The sequence below is a fragment of the Calonectris borealis genome, chromosome 17, assembly GCF_964195595.1.
Source record: "Calonectris borealis chromosome 17, bCalBor7.hap1.2, whole genome shotgun sequence".
Taxonomy (NCBI): Eukaryota; Metazoa; Chordata; class Aves; order Procellariiformes; family Procellariidae; genus Calonectris; species Calonectris borealis.
Genome location: NC_134328.1, coordinates 16,379,394 through 16,398,221, shown reverse-complemented (window position 1 = coordinate 16,398,221; position 18,828 = coordinate 16,379,394). Strand labels below are relative to the sequence as shown.

The window sequence follows — 18,828 nt, the reverse complement described above, 5'->3', positions numbered from 1 at the left end:
AGTGTATTACAGAGGGTTGTTAAAATAAAATAATATGATGATGATTTTGCAATGAGCTCTCAACGTAAGAGTTAGTGAACAATTGATTTGCTTTTGTTTTGTCTTTAGGAGATTCAGTTTTAGAGGTGTGTGGAGGCTGTTACCACTTACCTTAGAATATTCGAACTAGACACCAGGTAAGTACTGTATTTTTTGATTTCTTGTAGCTACTCTTTTAAATGCAAAATAATGCCGAGGAAACAAAGTTCAAAGTTTCTTACAGAAATCTCGAATACCTCACGAAGCCAAGCTTAAAACACCTCGTATTTTTCTTGATAATACAATCTTGTATATGTTTCTCTCCTCTCCCCTTTAAAAATTTTTTTTTCCACCCTCGAAAAATACCAGATTGTGAGAAGGAATCCGAGACAGATGGACACGATGTGGAGGCCAGTGGTGCCATTTCATTTTTGTGATAAATCAATATTTACTAACGTGTTTTCTGGCTTGATGTTTTTATTTAGACTTTTACTAGTAAATACTGGTTGAGATAGAATAATTTAGTTTAAGATTAACACCTGTAGTTAATTTTCTGCACTGGAAATCTTTGAGAAGCTAGTAATCTTAACTGACATTATATTTTACCATGTAGTCAGTAACCAGAAATGCTTTGTGGACTACAAATCTTTCTTAAAATACTCTAGTGCTTCCTAAAGTTGTATAATAAAGCATCAACTGAGCATAATTTTTGTAAGAGCTGGCAAAACATCATTTCCAAACTAGACTCTTTAATCATCTGCTAATATGCTCTTAAAACTGTAACTGCAGAGGGCTTGACAACGTTACAGGTAGTTTGTAGTAAAGACACTTGCAGGGTTGGTGCCTCGGTGGTGTTGGGCTGTGCTGCGAACCTACCTCTCCTTCTCCTGTCCAGCACTTCCAGCATGGCTTTGAGTTTGTCTTTCTCATTCCTGTTGTTTCTTACTTGTCCCTTTTGGGGATTTCTCTGTTCTCTGTGTTACTGGCGACATATGGAAAGACTGGGAAGCTGTTTTTGTTCTGGTTTCAATGAAACTTGTTTGCAAACGTGAAGTTTGGATAGAGTATCCATTAAGATTAATGACCTTCCATTAACCTATGTCTAGTGGGTAAGTATCATTTACCATTTCAGGAGATGGTGGATTTTGTCTGTTACAGCAGGATTTTACTTTTTGGAACAACTGTTGACAGCCAGATTCTCTACATTGAAGATAGACACTTCACTAAAATTGTTATCAACAGCGCGTATTTAAAGGTCTGTGCATTGGTGCATGCATTCATGGTGTGATTTTTTTTCTTTTCTTTTTTAGTAACTTAAGCTTACGAATATACAGGTATTAAGAAAATTAAAATTCTGGTGAAGATTGTACCCCAATGTCCTGCTGTAGTAGTATTTTTGAAGTTAACATCGTTTGATTTCCTCTGCCCCTTCTGATTTTTGTCAGTGGAGCTGAACAGCCACAACTGCTTTCAACAGCAGTCTTTCCTCCAGTGAGGAAATTCAAGTGAGCAGCTGTGCCTTTGGAATTACAGGGGAAAATGTACAGAATTAATTGGAAATGTGAAAAGTGATATTTTAGACAACTTGGTACTTTACAGTTTCCAGAGGTTTGTTCATGAATAAATGCCTAATGCTTCATCCTTGAAGTCAAATGGAAAGTACCGCTGTTAGCCCGCTTTCGGCTGCAAACGACCCTGTCCGTTGGATTAGCCCTCCATCGCTTTATTGGTGCAAGGCGGTTCTTCCTAGCCGGGATCTGGCGGCTGCGATGCAGTGTTGTTAGAGCATCTGCTCCCTGTGCGAGCAGTGTCGGTAACCTCCACCCTCCGTCCTGCCACACAGCTAAGCACCTTTTCTTGGAAAAGTTGATTCCCCCTCGCTGTCCCCTTCCAGTTAAAATTCTTTGCAGCATTTTGTGGTGGGGTCAGAGGAGGTGTTAGTCCTCCCTCCCTGCTTCTGGCCGCCGGATCTGCTGTCACCCTTTTTGTTGCTGGCATTTATTGGGATGTTCTCTGAGTATTTAATTCCCTAAACTGGCAGAGAACTATTCATTTTTCTTGGCTGTAATAATAGTTTGCCATTTTAATGAGTTAAATACAACTTATAAAAGGGTCAGCGGAGCTGGCAGAAACTAAGATATCACCAGTTTCATGAAACTTCATAGGATTCTTTTAGGAAGCTAAAAAGAAACTTAGTCTTTCTAAGGTTCAGTTTACTGTTGATGTATTTAAAATGTTAAGGCTGGCTTCCATATATAACCTACCAGGTTTAATCTAAGTCTTTTCAGCAAGGTGGTACCGATCATACTTACCTGGTCATGCTGAAAACAGTTGCATTTTCTGGTAAAGCTGACTAACGGAGGATATTCTGGTACACAGATAGTTAAAAACTGTGCTGTTTAATCCAGGGGATTACCTTTCTTCAGAGCCTTCTGAGAGGAAACCTCTTCAGGGCATCCTGCTTGGTTAGAATATGTAGCAGATGGCTTGTTGCTGCTGAATACAACACTTTTTTTAAAAATACAGAGCAGCTTTCAGTAATGTGAATTAGAGCCACATGTAAAAACAGTAGGATAGATAATATCCTGGTTTATGAAGTACTCTGAATTTAAATAACTTGCACCTTTATTGTCTGTTTCATATTTGAAAAGCCAAAGGTTGCATTCCTAGTAATACTACTATTCTGTTGCCTTAAATAACAAGCTTCCCAGATGAATTCCCATTACCACCTTGTCCTCCACTCTTCTGCCAAGGCCAACGTGTCCATTTCATACCAGTTTTGAAAAACAGACACCCCATTACACTGAACTCCAGATACCCTGAACTGTTCAGATTGAAGCGATTAAAGATTGCAGCAGTGTGGAATTTTATTCCTATGCCTGCCTTTATTCTTGACAGGTAGCCTGCAGACTGATAGACGTCACCTGGATCAAATTGAATTCATTTTGATTAAACAAATTGGCCCTAATTTAATGGTGGAGATTTTATTAAGCAAACATAGTGTGTACCTGTCATCTGCAGCATCTGTGCACCAAGGGCATGTTGGATTGATTTTAAAGGAAGCTTGTTACACCTAAATAGAGCTACAGACTTCAAACAACACAAATGTCCGTAATGCCCTCGAAGCTCCAGTTTGAAGCAATACCTTTGGAAGAACTAAGTTAACATGTACAATCTCAACCAGGATGCTTTATTCCCCCCGCCTCCCGACTTCAGATTAATCCCCCAGGTCCTGGCAAAGAGCAGTAGCGACAGACACGCTCCCCTTGGCTGGATGCTGCTAACGGGGGACCGGCGTCATAGAGCTGCGGGAGAGCGTCCTGGGGAGGCTGCGAGGGAGCGGTGCTGGCGGTCGGAGAGCAGGAGAAGCGGTGCAGGGAGCCAGGGCAGCGGTCGGCGCAGGCCTGTGCGATTAGCTAGATTACCAGACAGACGTCAGGATCATCAGTCTTTGACCTCAGCGGTGGGACCGCTTGGGTGGAGGGGGCTGGGAGGCTGCGGCCAGGTTGACCCGTAGCTGCGGACGGGAAAAGGCCGTCGTGGAGGGTTGTGCCTGGTGTATTCCTGGATGTGGGATTTCTTTCCTGAAATTTTTTTTTTTTTTGCCTTTCCCTGAGTCAGATTGTGCCCAAATAAATGAATCGGTTGCATTGTGTCTCGCAGCACTCAATAATTTTCGTCTCACAGAAACTTTTGGTAGCTGAACAGTATCCTTTAAAAGAAAAGAAAAGGTTTTCTCTCCCTGCCCACATATTCACCTTCCAGATTTGCGGCATATTTTGAATTCTTAGCCAAAGCATTAGGGTTTAGACCTTTTATTAATAATAATTTATAGCTTCCTTATTAGGTAGCCTTTAATTAAATTTACCAGAGCTGCCAATGACGACTTGAAGGAAATTAGATGAGGGTTTCCTAGTTTAGCTGGTGTCAAGTCAAAGAAACTGGACATAGTGCCCAGTGTTAAACTAATCTAAAGTTGGAGAGGCCGAATGCAGAAGAGTAGTGAACAGTAGGCTCTGAGGTAAAGAAGAAAGTTGTGATGTCTATATCCACGGCCTTGCCACCTAGTCACACTTGTACAGGCGTGACGATACCAACTGTTCGTTGGTACAAACGGAACTGTTCCTTGTGAAGCGTACCAGCACTGTGAGGTCATACCAAGAACCAGGCAGTGCAAGATGCGATGTCTGAGAGTATTTCTTGCAGGTAGACTTTTAAAAACTGAAGTTACTAACTTTGTGGTATAAGATAAAGGGTTAAATTAGAAAAGTCTGGTGCTTTAAATATCTTTTTCAAAGACTACATAATCTGGTGTAGGCTAACTGTAATGACATAATCCAAAAATAGCCAATAGTCTTCTCTTCGATGCTCATCCTTGCTGCAGTTCTGCAGCTAAAGAATGGCAGATGCTAATCTCCTCAGGATGCTAGAGGACATAACCATATCTGTCCGTGGCATGGCACAGGGGAGACCTCTAGGGTCTTTGACGTTTGAATTTGGAGCAGGAGGTTAATTCACATCCAAGTAGCACGATTTTAACTAGAATACATGTTAAACGTTTGATCCACGACTTTAAATTACGCGAGGGGAGATCTCTCTAAGAGGGCAGGCATTCCCTCTTTCACGGTGGGAAGGCCAGGCCTAGTCAAACTGGATTTTGTGTAAAGGATTCTGCTCGACCTGGTGTCAGTGATAAGGCGGGCGGCTGGGGTTTTGGGAGGTGCGTGGAAGTTTGGGTTTGTTTTTCTAATGTAACCGAATGTCTGCAATTGAAAATACAAATGAAATAACTTACACCTATGCAAGTGTGGTGCAAAAAGGCAGCCTCAACGTCATAGCAACCTATCTGTTGTTAAGTTGGTTTTACAGGTATTATCACAAATAAATTATCTTAATATTAAGCCTAAGAAAGAAGATGAAGTAGCTTTAGGGATGTGAATGTAGTACATATCTATAGCTATACCTCAGCTGTTGATTTTGGGTTTTTGGAAGGAAGAGTTGAGTCTATACAGAAGTGATTCGAGGGTGTTGTGCTGAAAACATAATAGTTGTTCTCACGATAATTTGCTGAGTTTTGTATCTTTTTAACTTCCACATATGTTAAGAGCCTTTTCTTTTCAAAGCACATTTAAACATTACAAAAGATGAATTTTCACGTGGAAACTCTGTTTTCAAGGCTGATGTTATGAATGAGGTCCGTGTTCTTCTTTGTTTAAGCATTTCTTAATCTCTTTTTTGGCAGGGCCCGGTTCTCTCTTCTGGTTAGTTCAAGATGGCAGACCAGAGGCAACGTTCGCTCTCTACCTCTGGAGAATCGTTATACCACGTGCTGGGGTTGGACAAGAATGCCACTTCGGATGATATCAAAAAGTCATACAGGTAAAGGTTCAAGTTTTATGTGTGTTGCCCAATAGCACAAATAGCTTTAATTAAGTGTTCAACAGATGGCCTATTTATTTATAGGCTCCAGTTGGTTTATTTAAACCTTTTGCAAGAAAAACATGTAAGAAAACCAGGTGAAAACATGGTTGATTCTTGCAAAAATTGGTGTGAAAACGTGCCTAGACTTTATATATAAGTGCTGTTAAATTTTCACATCTCATCTCTAGTAAGTTAAATTCTCAAATATGCAGTATCATTCTGAAAGGTCTTTATCTAAAGTTGAACAGAATTCTAAGACAGTGTGATCAGAGTTAAATTCTTCGTGTTACGTAGCCTTGTGTCTGCCTTACAGAGACCACAGATGTGCAGTTTTGCCCTTTTGTCCATCATTTCCAATTCTGGCACGGTGAGGCGTAGATTAAAGATGCAGATAAGGATGAAAACTGAGTATCAACAATGACTTTTTTCTAAAAATCCATTCAAAATTTCTTATTCTATGTGGAGTTACTATTTTAAAAGAGGATTTTTTAACTTTATTTCCTTTCTTAAAGAGTTAGACGCATGAAATGGCTTCACATTGACCAAATAAAAACAAAAAAAGTCTTGTAACATCCTCCCTTTCCACGTTCCCCCAAAATCTGCTTATATGCAATTGCTTCTTTACCTTAAGCGTGAGCTACCTCTTGTACGACTATTTGACAAGTGGCAGTGTATTCAACATCACACTAGGGGTCAGTAGTAATCTTCACTTCAGGATACTCTTTTTTGAAGTTGTTTTCTTTTAGTCTTTAACATTTACCAAAATTTTTCCCTTTCAAAGTTACATCTTAATACTGATGGCAACTACATGGTAAAGTCTGTGAATAAACTGGGTCCCCAGATTCTCAAAAATCAGCTGTGTCTTCCTACAACCTTTAAATGGAAGTTTGAATTGGTAATCTTCAAGCCTTAGCAACTGGAAAATAATTTTATCTTCTTGGGGGAAAAACTGCAACAGTTTTTCCTTTGGAGGAACGATCCAACTAGATCCTAGGGTGAAATGTAGCTGCTTTATACTTACCTGAACCTTCATCTAACCTTGTTTCCTCTGCTGCTCCTTTACAAAAGGAGGACTGACACCTGTTTTCATTCCATTTGAACATCCTTTGCTGGCTTGTGGGCTATGGGGTTTGTGTATGTGTAGGAAATGGGAAAGGAAAAATATTTATCTGTTGCAGACTGATAGTAGCTAAGCCCTTTCCAGGTTTATATAACTTCCCTCTAATTATAAAACCTGTGATTATTTCAGTCCTCATTGAGGTTACGGCGTTAGTGGCAACCCTGGACGTCATATACCCAAGCAACATCATTTACAGTTTGAGTATTTCAAGTGCACACTCAATTTATTGTTTGAACGCTGTGATATACTTGTATGCATGTTCAAATTGCTTGCACAAATCTTTATTTTATGTTTGTCTAAATATTTCCTCACTGCAAAGTCATCGTGTAAACATCTGCAAGCTTCTAGTGTATTTCTCAAATATGGGACTTTGTGGTAATCTTCTGTAGGAGGAGAAGTACCTTTTTTGGTGGAGGAGAACTGTTAGCATTTTCTGTATCATTTTTCTACGTGAGAGCACAAAAGGCTCAAATGGCAAAACAGCAGTTTTTCTGTTTATAAGGAGGTGTTTGGCCAGTTATTTCTGTGATTTCTGTAAATAGCCTGGGCCATGTCAGAACTAGCAAATTTATCAGTGCTCAATCTGATTTTTTTTTGTGTGTGTGTGCTATGTTCAGAGATCTCTGGGGACTGTAAACTGCTGTCATGTAGCTGTAAGAAATCTAGCATGATTAAGGGAGGTACATTGCGATTTCCTGATGCCTCGAAACTCTGAAGCTTTTTCTATTCTAGCAAGCCTTGAACTGAAAAGTACTTTGTTCCTGCACAGGAGTTGGTGAATTAACCACAAGTGATTGTCTATTCTGTTTTTGTGTTCAGACACTGCAGACTAGCTGTGGCAGCTTGCTTTTATTTATTCTTTGGTACTATATCTTAGACTTGTGGTGTGTCTTTTTTCTGTTCGCTTGGTCTTTGCTTTAGCAGGAGCAAAACTTACCGGTGGAAATTGCTGGAGCTGAGAGGTGAAAAAGAGCACTACTTTTCTTCAATGTCTCTCTTTTTTTCCGTTGGATTTCTGAGGGCCAAATCCAGCAGTCTGAAGTCAATCCTGTGAACTAAGTTAGACAGTGCTGTAGCCTTTTGTTACCATCTAAGGAAGAATCATCAGGGAAGTGGAATCACAGATGAAGGAAACCAACTGGAACTTGAAAGTCTCCCTTGAGTGACAGGCTATGGAATTTAAAAAAAAAAACAAAACCATCAAAACCAGGAACCCAAATCCTGGTTTTTAATCTGTAATGATGTCTTTTTTTCTTTCTGCAGGAAACTTGCATTGAAATATCATCCTGATAAAAACCCTGATAATCCAGAGGCAGCAGAAAAATTTAAAGAGATCAATAATGCACACGCAATATTGACAGATGCCACAAAGAGAAACATTTATGATAAGTATGGTTCTCTGGGTCTGTATGTAGCAGAACAGTTTGGTGAAGAAAATGTGAACACATACTTCGTGCTGTCCAGTTGGTGGGCAAAGGTAAATAAAAGTGCAAAGAGAAGTTATTCTGGATTGGCATTTAAAACTCTTAAAGAGCTCCATTTGATAATTGTGTTTGTTTTTACTTTTGGAAATTGCTGGATTTCTGACACCTGGTAATTAACCTTCTCTTACTGCATTGCAATCTCTAGTTCAGAAGTATTTTTCTAATATCTTTCAGTGATACGGGCCTAATAAGCAAGACTTACATTACTAAGAGAAGCTTGGACCCTTCTAGTGGATTTAAAAGTGATGAGGATTTGGGGGGGTATTCTCTTTGGTAATACCTGCTAAACGATTTTGCAGAATGAGTCCTGACTGTGAACTTGAGTTCACAGAGAAGATCCTGTTTAGAAGTGTGCTTACAAACTTACTCGGAGGCTTCCCTGAACAAATGTCACTTCTTCAGCTCTTCTCTGATTTGAGAGACTCCAGGTTATTTGTTCGCTTGCCCATCCTTGTTTCTTGTGCAGCAGGAAGAGTATCATCAGTGTACCAAAATTACACTGCAAGCTCATGTTTCCTCACAAATGCATGCAAAAAGCTGTTTGAAAGTATTGCATGCGTGCAGTAGATGTAACAATTATTGTGTAGGTGCCTTCTAGGAGTCTTCTGCCAGTACCAAGGAATTACTGTATTTTACTGGACTTGAACTATTTTTAAGCGTAATATGCTTCTGTCTTTTTAAGTAATACATTTTAAAATCACCACATTTCTCAAAAGTGCAAAAAACCCATACGTTGCACATCACACATTTCTCGTACTGAAATTGTCCAGGCTTTTGCGTTTCAGAGTTCATGTGATTGCAGCCTGCTGGCACAGAAAGTAATAAGTAAAACACAGCGTGACTACAAAACTGAAGTAGGAAACCATAACTGCACCAACTTACTTAGTGACGTGACGTTGTTCACAGTGCTTTATGGCTGATTAAAACCTTTTCCTAGTCTTGGCATTTCATTTCATAGGTTTATTTTTCTACCCTTTGCTAGCATTATCTCCATCTCTTGATTCCCCTGCTGTAAGGGAATGGGAATATCACTGTGCTGGTTTGCTATTTTTAAAATTATTTTTTCAAACAATTACACAGTGACCTGTATGAAAAGTTTAATTTTGGCTGTTCTCACCGCGATAAGCACCTGGCAGACTTGGCTAGCTTTGAGTTGCCTTGCTCACGTATTAGTAGCGTCTAACCCCAGTGCCCCAAACTTCAGTAAGGTGCGCTTTGCAGCCATGCCTGCAGCCAGGGTAGGTCGAAGTCCCTGCTGTAGGTAGATCACGACCTGTACATCAACTAGCTAGCATGAATCTTTTCCAGGGTTATTTATGCAAGCTACAATCTGTCCTAAACTACTGTACCTCTGGATTTTAGTACAGATACACTTCTTAGACCTGTATCTTCTTGCAGGTGTAGCAGAATAGTCCACTTAAACCTAAATTGTAGGAATATCTTCCAGTAAACCAGGTTGGCAGCATTCACCTCAGTGTAAAACGTTCATAGCAGTAGTCAGTTTACACCTATTTTTAACTATATCTTGGTGATGAAGTACAAAAAAGAAATGTAGCCTGTAAGTTTCTGTCTTTACATTGCTGTATTTTTGCTCTCTGGTTTCCATATCTGAGTCTCACAAACTCAGTGGTCATGCGTGGTAGGCACAGGTTATGAGTATTTCTTTGTCTTCTGTCCTCTGCAGGCCTTGTTTGTGTTCTGTGGGCTCATCACAGGCTGCTATTGCTGTTGCTGTCTGTGCTGCTGCTGTAATTGTTGCTGTGGGAAGTGTAAACCTAAACCTCCTGAGGGTGAAGAGCAGGAATACTACGTCTCTCCAGAGGACTTGGAGGCACAGTTGCAGTCAGATGAAAGGGGTAGGTAAAAACACTGAGATTTCTAGAGTGAAACGGCGGCAGTCTCTGCCCGAGCGCTTAGTGTGGTGGGTAAGGAGCAGCGCTTGCTTTGTAGAGATCAGCACAGGCCTGGGATTGTAGATGATGGTGAGGGAATACTTGTGGGTAACGCTAACACTGGAGATACGGTTGCTGAAAACTTCCGGAGCGTCTTCATGGAACTCGGGGTCAGCTTCAGAGCAGCAGGTCACCATCATTTAGCTTCCTTCCCACGTCACTGGAGTAACGTTACCAGCATGTGATTCCAGAAAGGGGCTCTTTTACCCCAAAGGGTGGGGGGTGTCAAGGCAGTTCTGTTAACTACGTTGGGCGTGAAGGAAACGGGACTGCTACCCTAGTAGCTCTATCTAATACTGTTTATGAAGGTATAATGCTATTTCTGTAGAATTGAACCGATTATTTAAAAAATTATAGAGCCTTGTGTGTGCTCTGATCACGTTTTTAATGGGCATTGCTGAATGGTGGGTGAGGATCAGCTGCTCGTGCATGAACAAGGAAATCTAATAAATGTTCCACACGTAGACTTGAGTCAAATGGTATTGTGTGCAGACTGAAAAACAGTAAATTAACATCTACTCTTAGAGCAGTGTAAAATTGTGTTATCAAAGTGTTGTAGGGAGACGTAACTTACGCTTACCAAACCATACGACGCTGGTTTTTTTTCCCTTGGTGTGCTAAACCTTTTGTCTCGCTTTTCAGAGGCCTCAGACGCACCTATTGTGATACAGCCAGCATCAGCCACAGAGACGACCCAGCTCACAGCTGACTCTCACCCCAGCTACCACACTGATGGATTTAATTAAGTTAAGGAAACACTGTAATTAGAATGGATAAAAAAAAATACATGGCCAACTCAACACTAGAATCATGAACATTAGAAGTAGAGAATGGGGAGGGGGAATAATTCTGCCACAGTAAGAAGGCAGCTTTCCAACCTGCCGAAAATATTTTGTAATCCCTTCAGCCTTTTGTCACCTTTCAGTGTCGTATCTTGATGATACATGAAGTGCTGTAGCATGCAGTATTTAAAGCAGTTTAGCTACGGTCTTATTTGTTTCCTTTCTTTTTTTTTTTCCTGTTTTTTTTTTATAGCATGTATGGAGTTATGTTAAATGTCTGTGGTGTAATGTATTGAGTTGTCACAATATAAGTATGATGGAGACATTCTGCATTTTAAGTGGTGGTACTGGCCCAAAAATGAGATTTAAAAAGAAAAAGTTTCACAGAAGCCACCATTCTTCCATACAGCTGAGCTGTCGAAGACCTTTAAAAGTTCATGATTTTCATTTGAGTGCAACAAACCACTTCTTTTATTCCTCCTGCTATTCCTGCGTTGTTATCTAAGCAAGTTTACAAAGCCAAGAACCAAAAAATGCCAGTCCTGCAGAGCTGGAATTCTCTTTAATGCTGGTTTTCAGCTTAAATAAATCTACCTTGAAAAATAAGAAGGGAGAGTTTCCAATCTTTGAACAGTAAATTGATGAACAGCTCTTTATGTGTAAGGCGATCTTCAGTGACAACGTAACCGCAAACTGTAGTTTGTCACAAAACCAACTGTGAATGGGCTTATTTGGTGGTGGCGGTGGGATTTTAACTTCAAGCACAATGCTGTTTTGGTTTGAGTGCAGTTGTTTTCCTGAAATGCTAAAGACCAAATAGTGCAGCTTTTTTTGAATGCATGAGAATCTTAAAGTGAAACTGGTTAATTGGTTTTCACTGAGCAAGTGAGTAAAATGCAGACAGTAGGCAACAGCATAAATGTTTTAAAAAAATTGGGTTTTAAAAATTTGTTCTAATAATTTGAGATTCTAATAGACAAATGGGATATTAAGTGTCTTTTTTTTAAAGCTTTTATAATACACTAGCCCTTTAATTTTCTCATGAACATCTTTGTGGAGTACTTAAATGGCTTTTTAAGAACACAACACCTTTGTGTTTCTATTGTATAATTTGCACATTGTCTTGCATTTAGACTTGTTTACACCAGTGTTTTTCTTTTCCTCCGAACAACTATGGGGAAACCATTGAAAGGTTTCCTGTACTATTTTGAAACCAAATCATGTTTGAATACTGCTCTAGAAACTGTGGCTTATTGAGATTTAACTGTTAAAAAAGCATTTTAGGCAGCTGCTGAATTGCTGTTACATTTTGTTGTTAATAATCTTGCTTTAGATGATACGGAGTCAGGATCTAGAACAGCTACCAGAGAACCTACACTTGGCACTTTTAGCGGCTAATTACAGCCTCTTTAATTTTGATCTTTATGGTTTTATATCACAATGCCTCTACTGTCCTTTGTATCCCCCATCTCCCCTTTTCATTTTCCGCCTATTTCTGTTGAGAGGCTATTTACAGCCTTCCGCCCGGTGTTGCTTTGAAGGTCTTTCATGCTGCTCTGTTACAAGATCCAGGTGTTTCTTTTGAGCGGGGTAAAGCAGTGTCGGTCTGTAAGAAAACCATCAGAAAATGAAGGGGACTCTCCTGCCAGAGAATCGTTCTGAATATATTTTCACGCTGGTTTTACACAAGCTGAAAATGATGGAGCACATAAAATCTGATGTGAAACAGTGTTAAACATGCTGGGTAGAAGAAAATGTTCTTAACACAGTCTCTCAATGCTAAGTGAGGGATGTTTGCAAAATCAGACTTCCCTGTAGCTGTTGGCACAAGCACACGCTTGTTGCCTGCACGTGAGCTTGGTGCAAATAAGCATGCTTGTGATACCACATCAGGTCCCAAAAATTCAAAAAGAAATGTTACTTTTAGTTCACTGGCTAGAATTCAGTAGCACACTTGTTAAGTCATTTCTCCCTCGTCGATAGTCCTTTTAGACCTGAAACTTGGTGGTTTACTGGAAGATACTTTTAACTTTTTCTGTCTGGAAAACTCTCTTGGGTGGTCGTGTATGATTTGGCTTGAGGTCCTTATTTAATTAAAGTCTTTGACCCCTTGGAATGAAAACCAATTTTTAGGCTTGGAAAAATAATGTCACATTGGCTGTCCTTGTAGATTTTGCCTGAAGCCTGTTCTTGATGTTGAATTGCACGCTGGAATATGCTTGAATGTCTGCAGGCTTTGTCCCCTAAAAACTCACTTGTTAAAATTGCCCTTATCTGTGCAAATTATGTTCTTGGTAGAAAAAAAAATAGCATTAGGGGTTTTTTTGGCTTTGTAAATGAGCATCGTTGATCAGACTAACTCGGTAGAATGAGGAGAAGGCTGTTTCCCTTGTGCTGTCGTTAGTTATACTCCGTCTCCCCACGTTCCTCTAGATGGGTAACACAAAGCCGGTTGTTTCTGTTGCTGCTCCACTGCAGAGCGGCTGTGACCCCCGAGGTTGGGGGCTGGTTGTCGGTGTTAATTTGGAAAAATACTCTATTTCTTAACCCCTCTGGGCTACTTCCACTGAACTAGAAAGGCTGGCGGGAGGTTGTGGCTCCGGGGAGGTGTGTAGCTCACCTGAAGTCGCTCCGCAGGCTCCTGGCGTCGGAACCAAAGTGTGGGCAGCAAATGAGGATTAGAGGCGATGCCGTTATCCGCGTCTCGCATTGCTTGGGAAAAGATGACATCCAGGATAAATTTGCTGTGTTAGTTCTTCGCTTAGCAAGGCATGGGTTGAGAGAGACTGCGTTCTTTCCGTGGTGTCTGTGGGTGGTGTGTGAATAGTAAATTAGTCTGTATGCTGTTACATGCCAGAATGATGTTAGATGCTCCAAGGGAAACTACTCTGAGATCCCAGTTACAGGGAATGACGGGAAAACACGTTTTTAGATGAATATTCATGGGTTTTGAAACTGTTTTAAATTTGCCCATGTTACTCCATAATCTCTAAATTTAAGATTATTGTGTATTACCACAATTCTTCTTGAACTGTATAAGAAAGCTATTTAAACATTTCTTCCTTAAAACAAAACCTGTGTAATTGGAGGATAAGCAGGTTAACGCCCACCTTTTTTCTGCTCTTGTAGGTAAGGTACAAGAGTATCCCGGGCTCTAACGTGAGTTGCCCTTCAAAATGGCCAAGTTGAATGCAAAGTTGTATTGGAAATAATGGTTAGAAATCTGGTGCAGAAGGTCACTCAGCAGTTCTGGGCTGGGGCGGATGGAGCTGCAGTGTCCCCGCCAGAACTGCAGTAGCGTAGTGGTGCAGGCACTGCAGCCCATTACCTGGCTTACGTGCGGAATGTTTCCTTCCAAAATTAAACCTGAGCACTGTTGATCTCTGTTCAGCGTGTTGCCAGAATTAAAACTTGAGCTTTGATTTTTTTTTTTTTGTTTGTTTTGTTTCTTAAAAGTTGTCTCATTTTTTACGAGTTGCCTGAGACCTCGGTTTCAGTAGTTCGGCCACCTCCATCTAGCTCATCGAACCTCTTCAGCACCAATTTTCTTGGCACTTGTAGCTCCTCCTGACGAGGAGGAGTTTCGGGGAGAATCTGATCTGGAGAGCTTCCTCTGGCTGGTGTGGCGGACCACTGACTTTATTCCTGATCTGTGTTGCGTGGAGAGCTGTTCGTAGCTTAGGGTGAGTCGGGAGAGCTGCTGCCTCGCTGCAGAGAGTGCTCGGGTGCCATCCCTCCTGGCCGCGGCAGAGCTGCTGCGGGAGGAGGCGGTGCTGGGCCTGGGTGCCCCGTCCTCCCTGGGGATGGTGAAATCCCCAACGCACTGTAGTACGACGAATTGTACGCTTCACTTGAAGTGAATGAAGGGGCATTGCACCCGTTAAATGCCAGTTTCATTTTGTTAGTGGTTGTAGGAAATTCTTAAATATTTATCTGTATATAAATTTGTTTATGTAAACCTCGGTGGAGTCTGGTAGGGTGTAGATTTCTGCTGATTCCATGCAGTGATGTTTTAGAGCCATGTTACCTTTTTAGTCTTATTTTTAGATTTGTAATATTTTTAAACTGCTTTAGATATTAGTGCTCATAGTGTTCTTAAAATGTGATGCTCTTTGAGGTTTGGAGGTTTGGGTGGCACAGCCTGCAGTCTGAACAGAAACACCCGCTGAGGAGGAAGGCTTGAGCACGGTACTGAGAAACACCGAGTCCTGCCGCAGTGCTGTAGTCGGGGGAGTACAGTTTGCAACACCCTTCGTGTCAGCCTGTAAAGACGACGGGTGTAACCAGGGCAGGAGCCTGACTGAAGAGATACTCCTCTCCCATCTCGAAAGCGGTTGTGTTGTGTGGTGTAGAGGCACACCAGCGTGCTTGTGGGCGGTTGCATCAGAGCGTTCGTACCGTATGCACTCCTTGAGAGAGGTACCCGCTTTTCTCAAATAGGTTGTGCCCTTTGTCTGTCCGCTGCCCTTCGGTGTTCTTGACATTCCCAGGTAATTTAGGAAATGCGTTTGTGCTGCAGGTTTTTCCTACCCGATGCAACTGGATATTGGCGTCATGTTTAACAGGAGACTCTTGGGAGGTGGTTAGGGAGGCTTTTGCAGCCTCTGCCTCATGTTAATAATTCTGGATGCTGTTTAAATACGCATTAATCTTAGAGCACTGAAACGTAACCCCCCCAGTACAAGTGTTTATAGTGTAAGGTCGGAATAAACTTAACACGCTTAATTATTTGATGCCGCTTCTCTGTATCATAGTGGAAATCATCTAGCTTGTAGTGATCATTACACCAACAGCTGCTTAAAATGTCTTGAAAGAAATGTAACGGATACCTAACAAGGTGGCAGGAAATTTGTCAGCGTTCACGTCCTGCAAGAACTGTGGTCTGCTCCACGTCCTGCGTTGGGAGGCTTACGTGCTCTCTGGGACTCGGCAAGACTGAAATTCCCATTTCCTTCCAAGAAGATGCTTTCTTTACAAGAAGAAACTGCGTGAGGGAAGCTGTCTGTGTTTGACGTTTGCACAAGCCAAATGCCATAAATCTGGAAGACAAACCTTCATTTGGAAATCAAATGCCAATGTGACATGCACAGTTAATTTTGTTGTTAAAAGGATAGATGCTGGGAATTTCTGGTGGTTATATATATATATATGTATATGTGTAGAGGAAGCTCTTATATAAAATGGCCATTCATTCTCGAGTGCTGTTGTCTTCTCTGCTCCCGTTCCCCCACAGCCAGCCGTGTGGGTGTACTCTTGCAGTCTGTTAGCGGTTGCTTGTCATACCCTTCCAAAAATTTAACGATCTACTTGAATTCTGTGAGCTGCCCCTTATCCCCGGCCCCTCCGGCCGGAGCTGGGCTTTGCCTGCTCCAGCTTTCCTTCGGAGGAAGGAGGGGAACCCAACGGTAAGGAGGAGGGCAGGGGCCATCTCTGGAATGACTTGGACGTGCGCGGGCTGGTACGTGGGGTGTTCTAAATGTGGTCGATGCGCTCATCGCTAGAGGTGTAACAGAACATGTTGATTTGGGTTTTTTCCTTATACTAGTTTTCACCACGTTGTACTCTCCAAAGCGGGACTCGGTGAGCTCACGGAGCAAGGTCCAAACCCGCGCTGTAGGCTTTGGATTGCAACATCATGTGTGTCCATGTATGTATATATGCACATATGTATATATTTATACAACAGGTGTGCACCTAGTACTTGCTGCTGTTTTTTCTTTGGTGGTAAAAACATGAAGTTCGGCTCGAGGTACGGCTGTGAACTCTCAGCCAGACGAGCGGAGGGTGTGAGTTGTGTGTCCAGAATTGCGCTTTCTCCTTTCAGCTGCAGGAAAAACCCAAACAAATCTGTCAGGTTAAGTGACTGGTGAAGGAGACGGTGGAAGGATCCGGTTGTATAAACAAACGGGTAGTACAAGTGGGAGAGCCGTGCTGTTTGGAAAGGAAAAGCAATGTTCTGCTCCCGAGGTCTTCCCTCCTCGGGCACGTTGACACTGGGCAGTGTGGCGGCCCAGTTACTCAGTTGGCGGTGCTTGCAGGTTGGATTCGTAAGGACGTGGAGTTACTGCAGGTCATAAAACTGGAGTGGCCGGTGATCTGTGTAAAGGCACAACGCTTGTGGCCAGCCTGCCTGTGCGTGCCACCAAACCACTCCAGTCCTGCTGGGCAGAGCCCGCAGCCGGCCCTCCTCGGGCCTCTCGTTCCAGGGGCTGTGCCTGACATACAGAACACCGGGGGCTTCTGCTTCACGGCAGAAACGGGGCAATATCGGGGGGATTCCTTCGTCGCTTACACGTTTGTGTCCGACACGGTAGACGAACTCTGAGGTTTGCCAAGTTCCGAACACTCCATGTTCCCTCGCCTGGGTGCGCGGCCACCGGAGCCGATGGCTGTCATTCCTTCCTTCCGCTCGTCCCCACCTTCGCCCGCTTTTCTGGGGCTGGGTGTGGATGGTCTGGGTTGCGTTATCGCAACATCCCAGCCGGTTTGTATTCATTTTGCATGTGAGCAAGGCCCTGAGCTAAGTAATTCGTCGTGGGGTTTGGTTGTATCGGCCTCTTCGTGAAGCCTGAGGGAGCCGAGGACGCCGGGAGAGAACGCGTTTTGCATTTGCACTGCACTTCAACTCGGGCGGGTGGGTGGGGGGAGCCCATCTTTAAAAAAGAAAAAAAAAATTGTAAAAAAAACCAAACCACAATCGAAGTATAAATGCATCTGAAAAGCAATTATAATATAGACATATATATATTTTGTTATGTTACTAAAGGACCATACTTTGAATTGTATGTAAGTAGATGTGGCTGTCTGAACTTTGTGGATTGTAACACTCGATACTACTGAGCTCCTGTACATACACGCAGTTACGGCAGAAGGAATTATTTTATGTTTTAGCATGGTAATTTGTGTATTGTATGTCTGAATATAAACTAAAATAAAGATTGCTAAGTTATCTGAAACCACTGTTGTAAAATAAATGTTTTCAATGCAGAAATGCGCATCGGCTTTTTCTTTCCTTACCTGCACGCCGGAACTCGTCACAGGAGGAAGGGTCTGCGCGGCCCGAGGTGCAGCGGGGCCGCGTCTGGAGCTGGGTGGGACGGGGGAGCGGTCTCCTGTCTCCGGCTGTCCCCTGGACGGGACATCGCGGTGCCCGACAGCTCCGCAGCTCTGCCACTGCTCCCTTCTGCCCCCTCTTCCACCCGCCATGGAGCAAAAGGCCAAAGACCGTTATACGATGCCGGACCATGGCAGGTATTTGGGGTGTAAATTCAAGTTATAGTTGCCAGGCGGTGCGTGGAATGATTGCAGGGTGCCGGGGAAGGGGACGGCTGCTCCGGCCTCGGTGGAGGTCTTGCAGTAAGAACTATCTGTTTGCAGCAAAAATAGGCTTTTCTGAAGAAGCTGATGTCATTGGAGAGTGGTTTTATTCCTGGTGTTGCTGGTGGAGAGACGGAAGCAAGGATGAGCGAAAGATGCGCCGAAGGCGGCTGTGAGAGGTGTTTCCAAGCCAAGGTGGGGACGGCGGCGGCGTAAATGTGAGCCCCGCAGCTGGGCCCGCGGTGGAGGGAGCTGCCCTCGCTGCAGGGTGGCACCAGCGGCTTTTGTCACCCGCACGGCTTCCCTGGCGTCCGTCATTTCGAAGCGGTTAATTCCGCATTTGATGCAAATCCGCGGGAAGGAGGTAAGCACAAAATCGTGACGTTTCAACTCGGCGCGTGCTCCCCGGCAGGACTCGCCCCGCTGTCACCGGTACGGCCTCGGCGGGGGGCTGCGCCCCGTCCCGCTCCCACCCCTCGCCTTGCGGGACGGTTCCCCGGGGGCAGCTGCCCCCGACCACCCTCCCCTCGCGCCAAAGCCGCTGGAGCCACTGCCACGGGGCACCTCGGTGGCTGCGCTGAGAACTGAGAAACCATCACAGCATGCCCTGCCGTGGGTTACGGTGGCTGGGGACGCCTGGCAGGAGCGCGGGCAGGGCAGGCAGGGCGCAGCCTGAGGTTGGAGACATCGGGGCGCAGCAGGGACCGTTTTGGCTGCCTTTTGCTGGGAAAAGG

The 18,828-nt window shown here is 43.2% G+C and overlaps 1 protein-coding gene across 5 annotated transcripts in view; it reads left to right on the top strand.

Moving 5' to 3' along the window:
• The window catches only part of DNAJC5 (DnaJ heat shock protein family (Hsp40) member C5), a 33,825-nt gene extending 16,092 nt beyond the window's left edge, over positions 1 to 17,733 (top strand). For all 5 annotated transcript variants that reach the window (XM_075166775.1, XM_075166776.1, XM_075166773.1 and 2 more), the window contains 5 exons: positions 109 to 176; positions 5,261 to 5,397; positions 7,823 to 8,036; positions 9,728 to 9,899; positions 10,638 to 17,733. In XM_075166775.1, coding sequence (XP_075022876.1) covers positions 5,291 to 5,397; positions 7,823 to 8,036; positions 9,728 to 9,899; positions 10,638 to 10,741 — 597 coding nt within the window. In that variant the 5' untranslated portion in view covers positions 109 to 176; positions 5,261 to 5,290 and the 3' untranslated portion in view covers positions 10,742 to 17,733. The remainder of the gene's footprint in view (positions 1 to 108; positions 177 to 5,260; positions 5,398 to 7,822; positions 8,037 to 9,727; positions 9,900 to 10,637) is intronic.
• Positions 17,734 to 18,828: the final 1,095 nt, after the last annotated feature.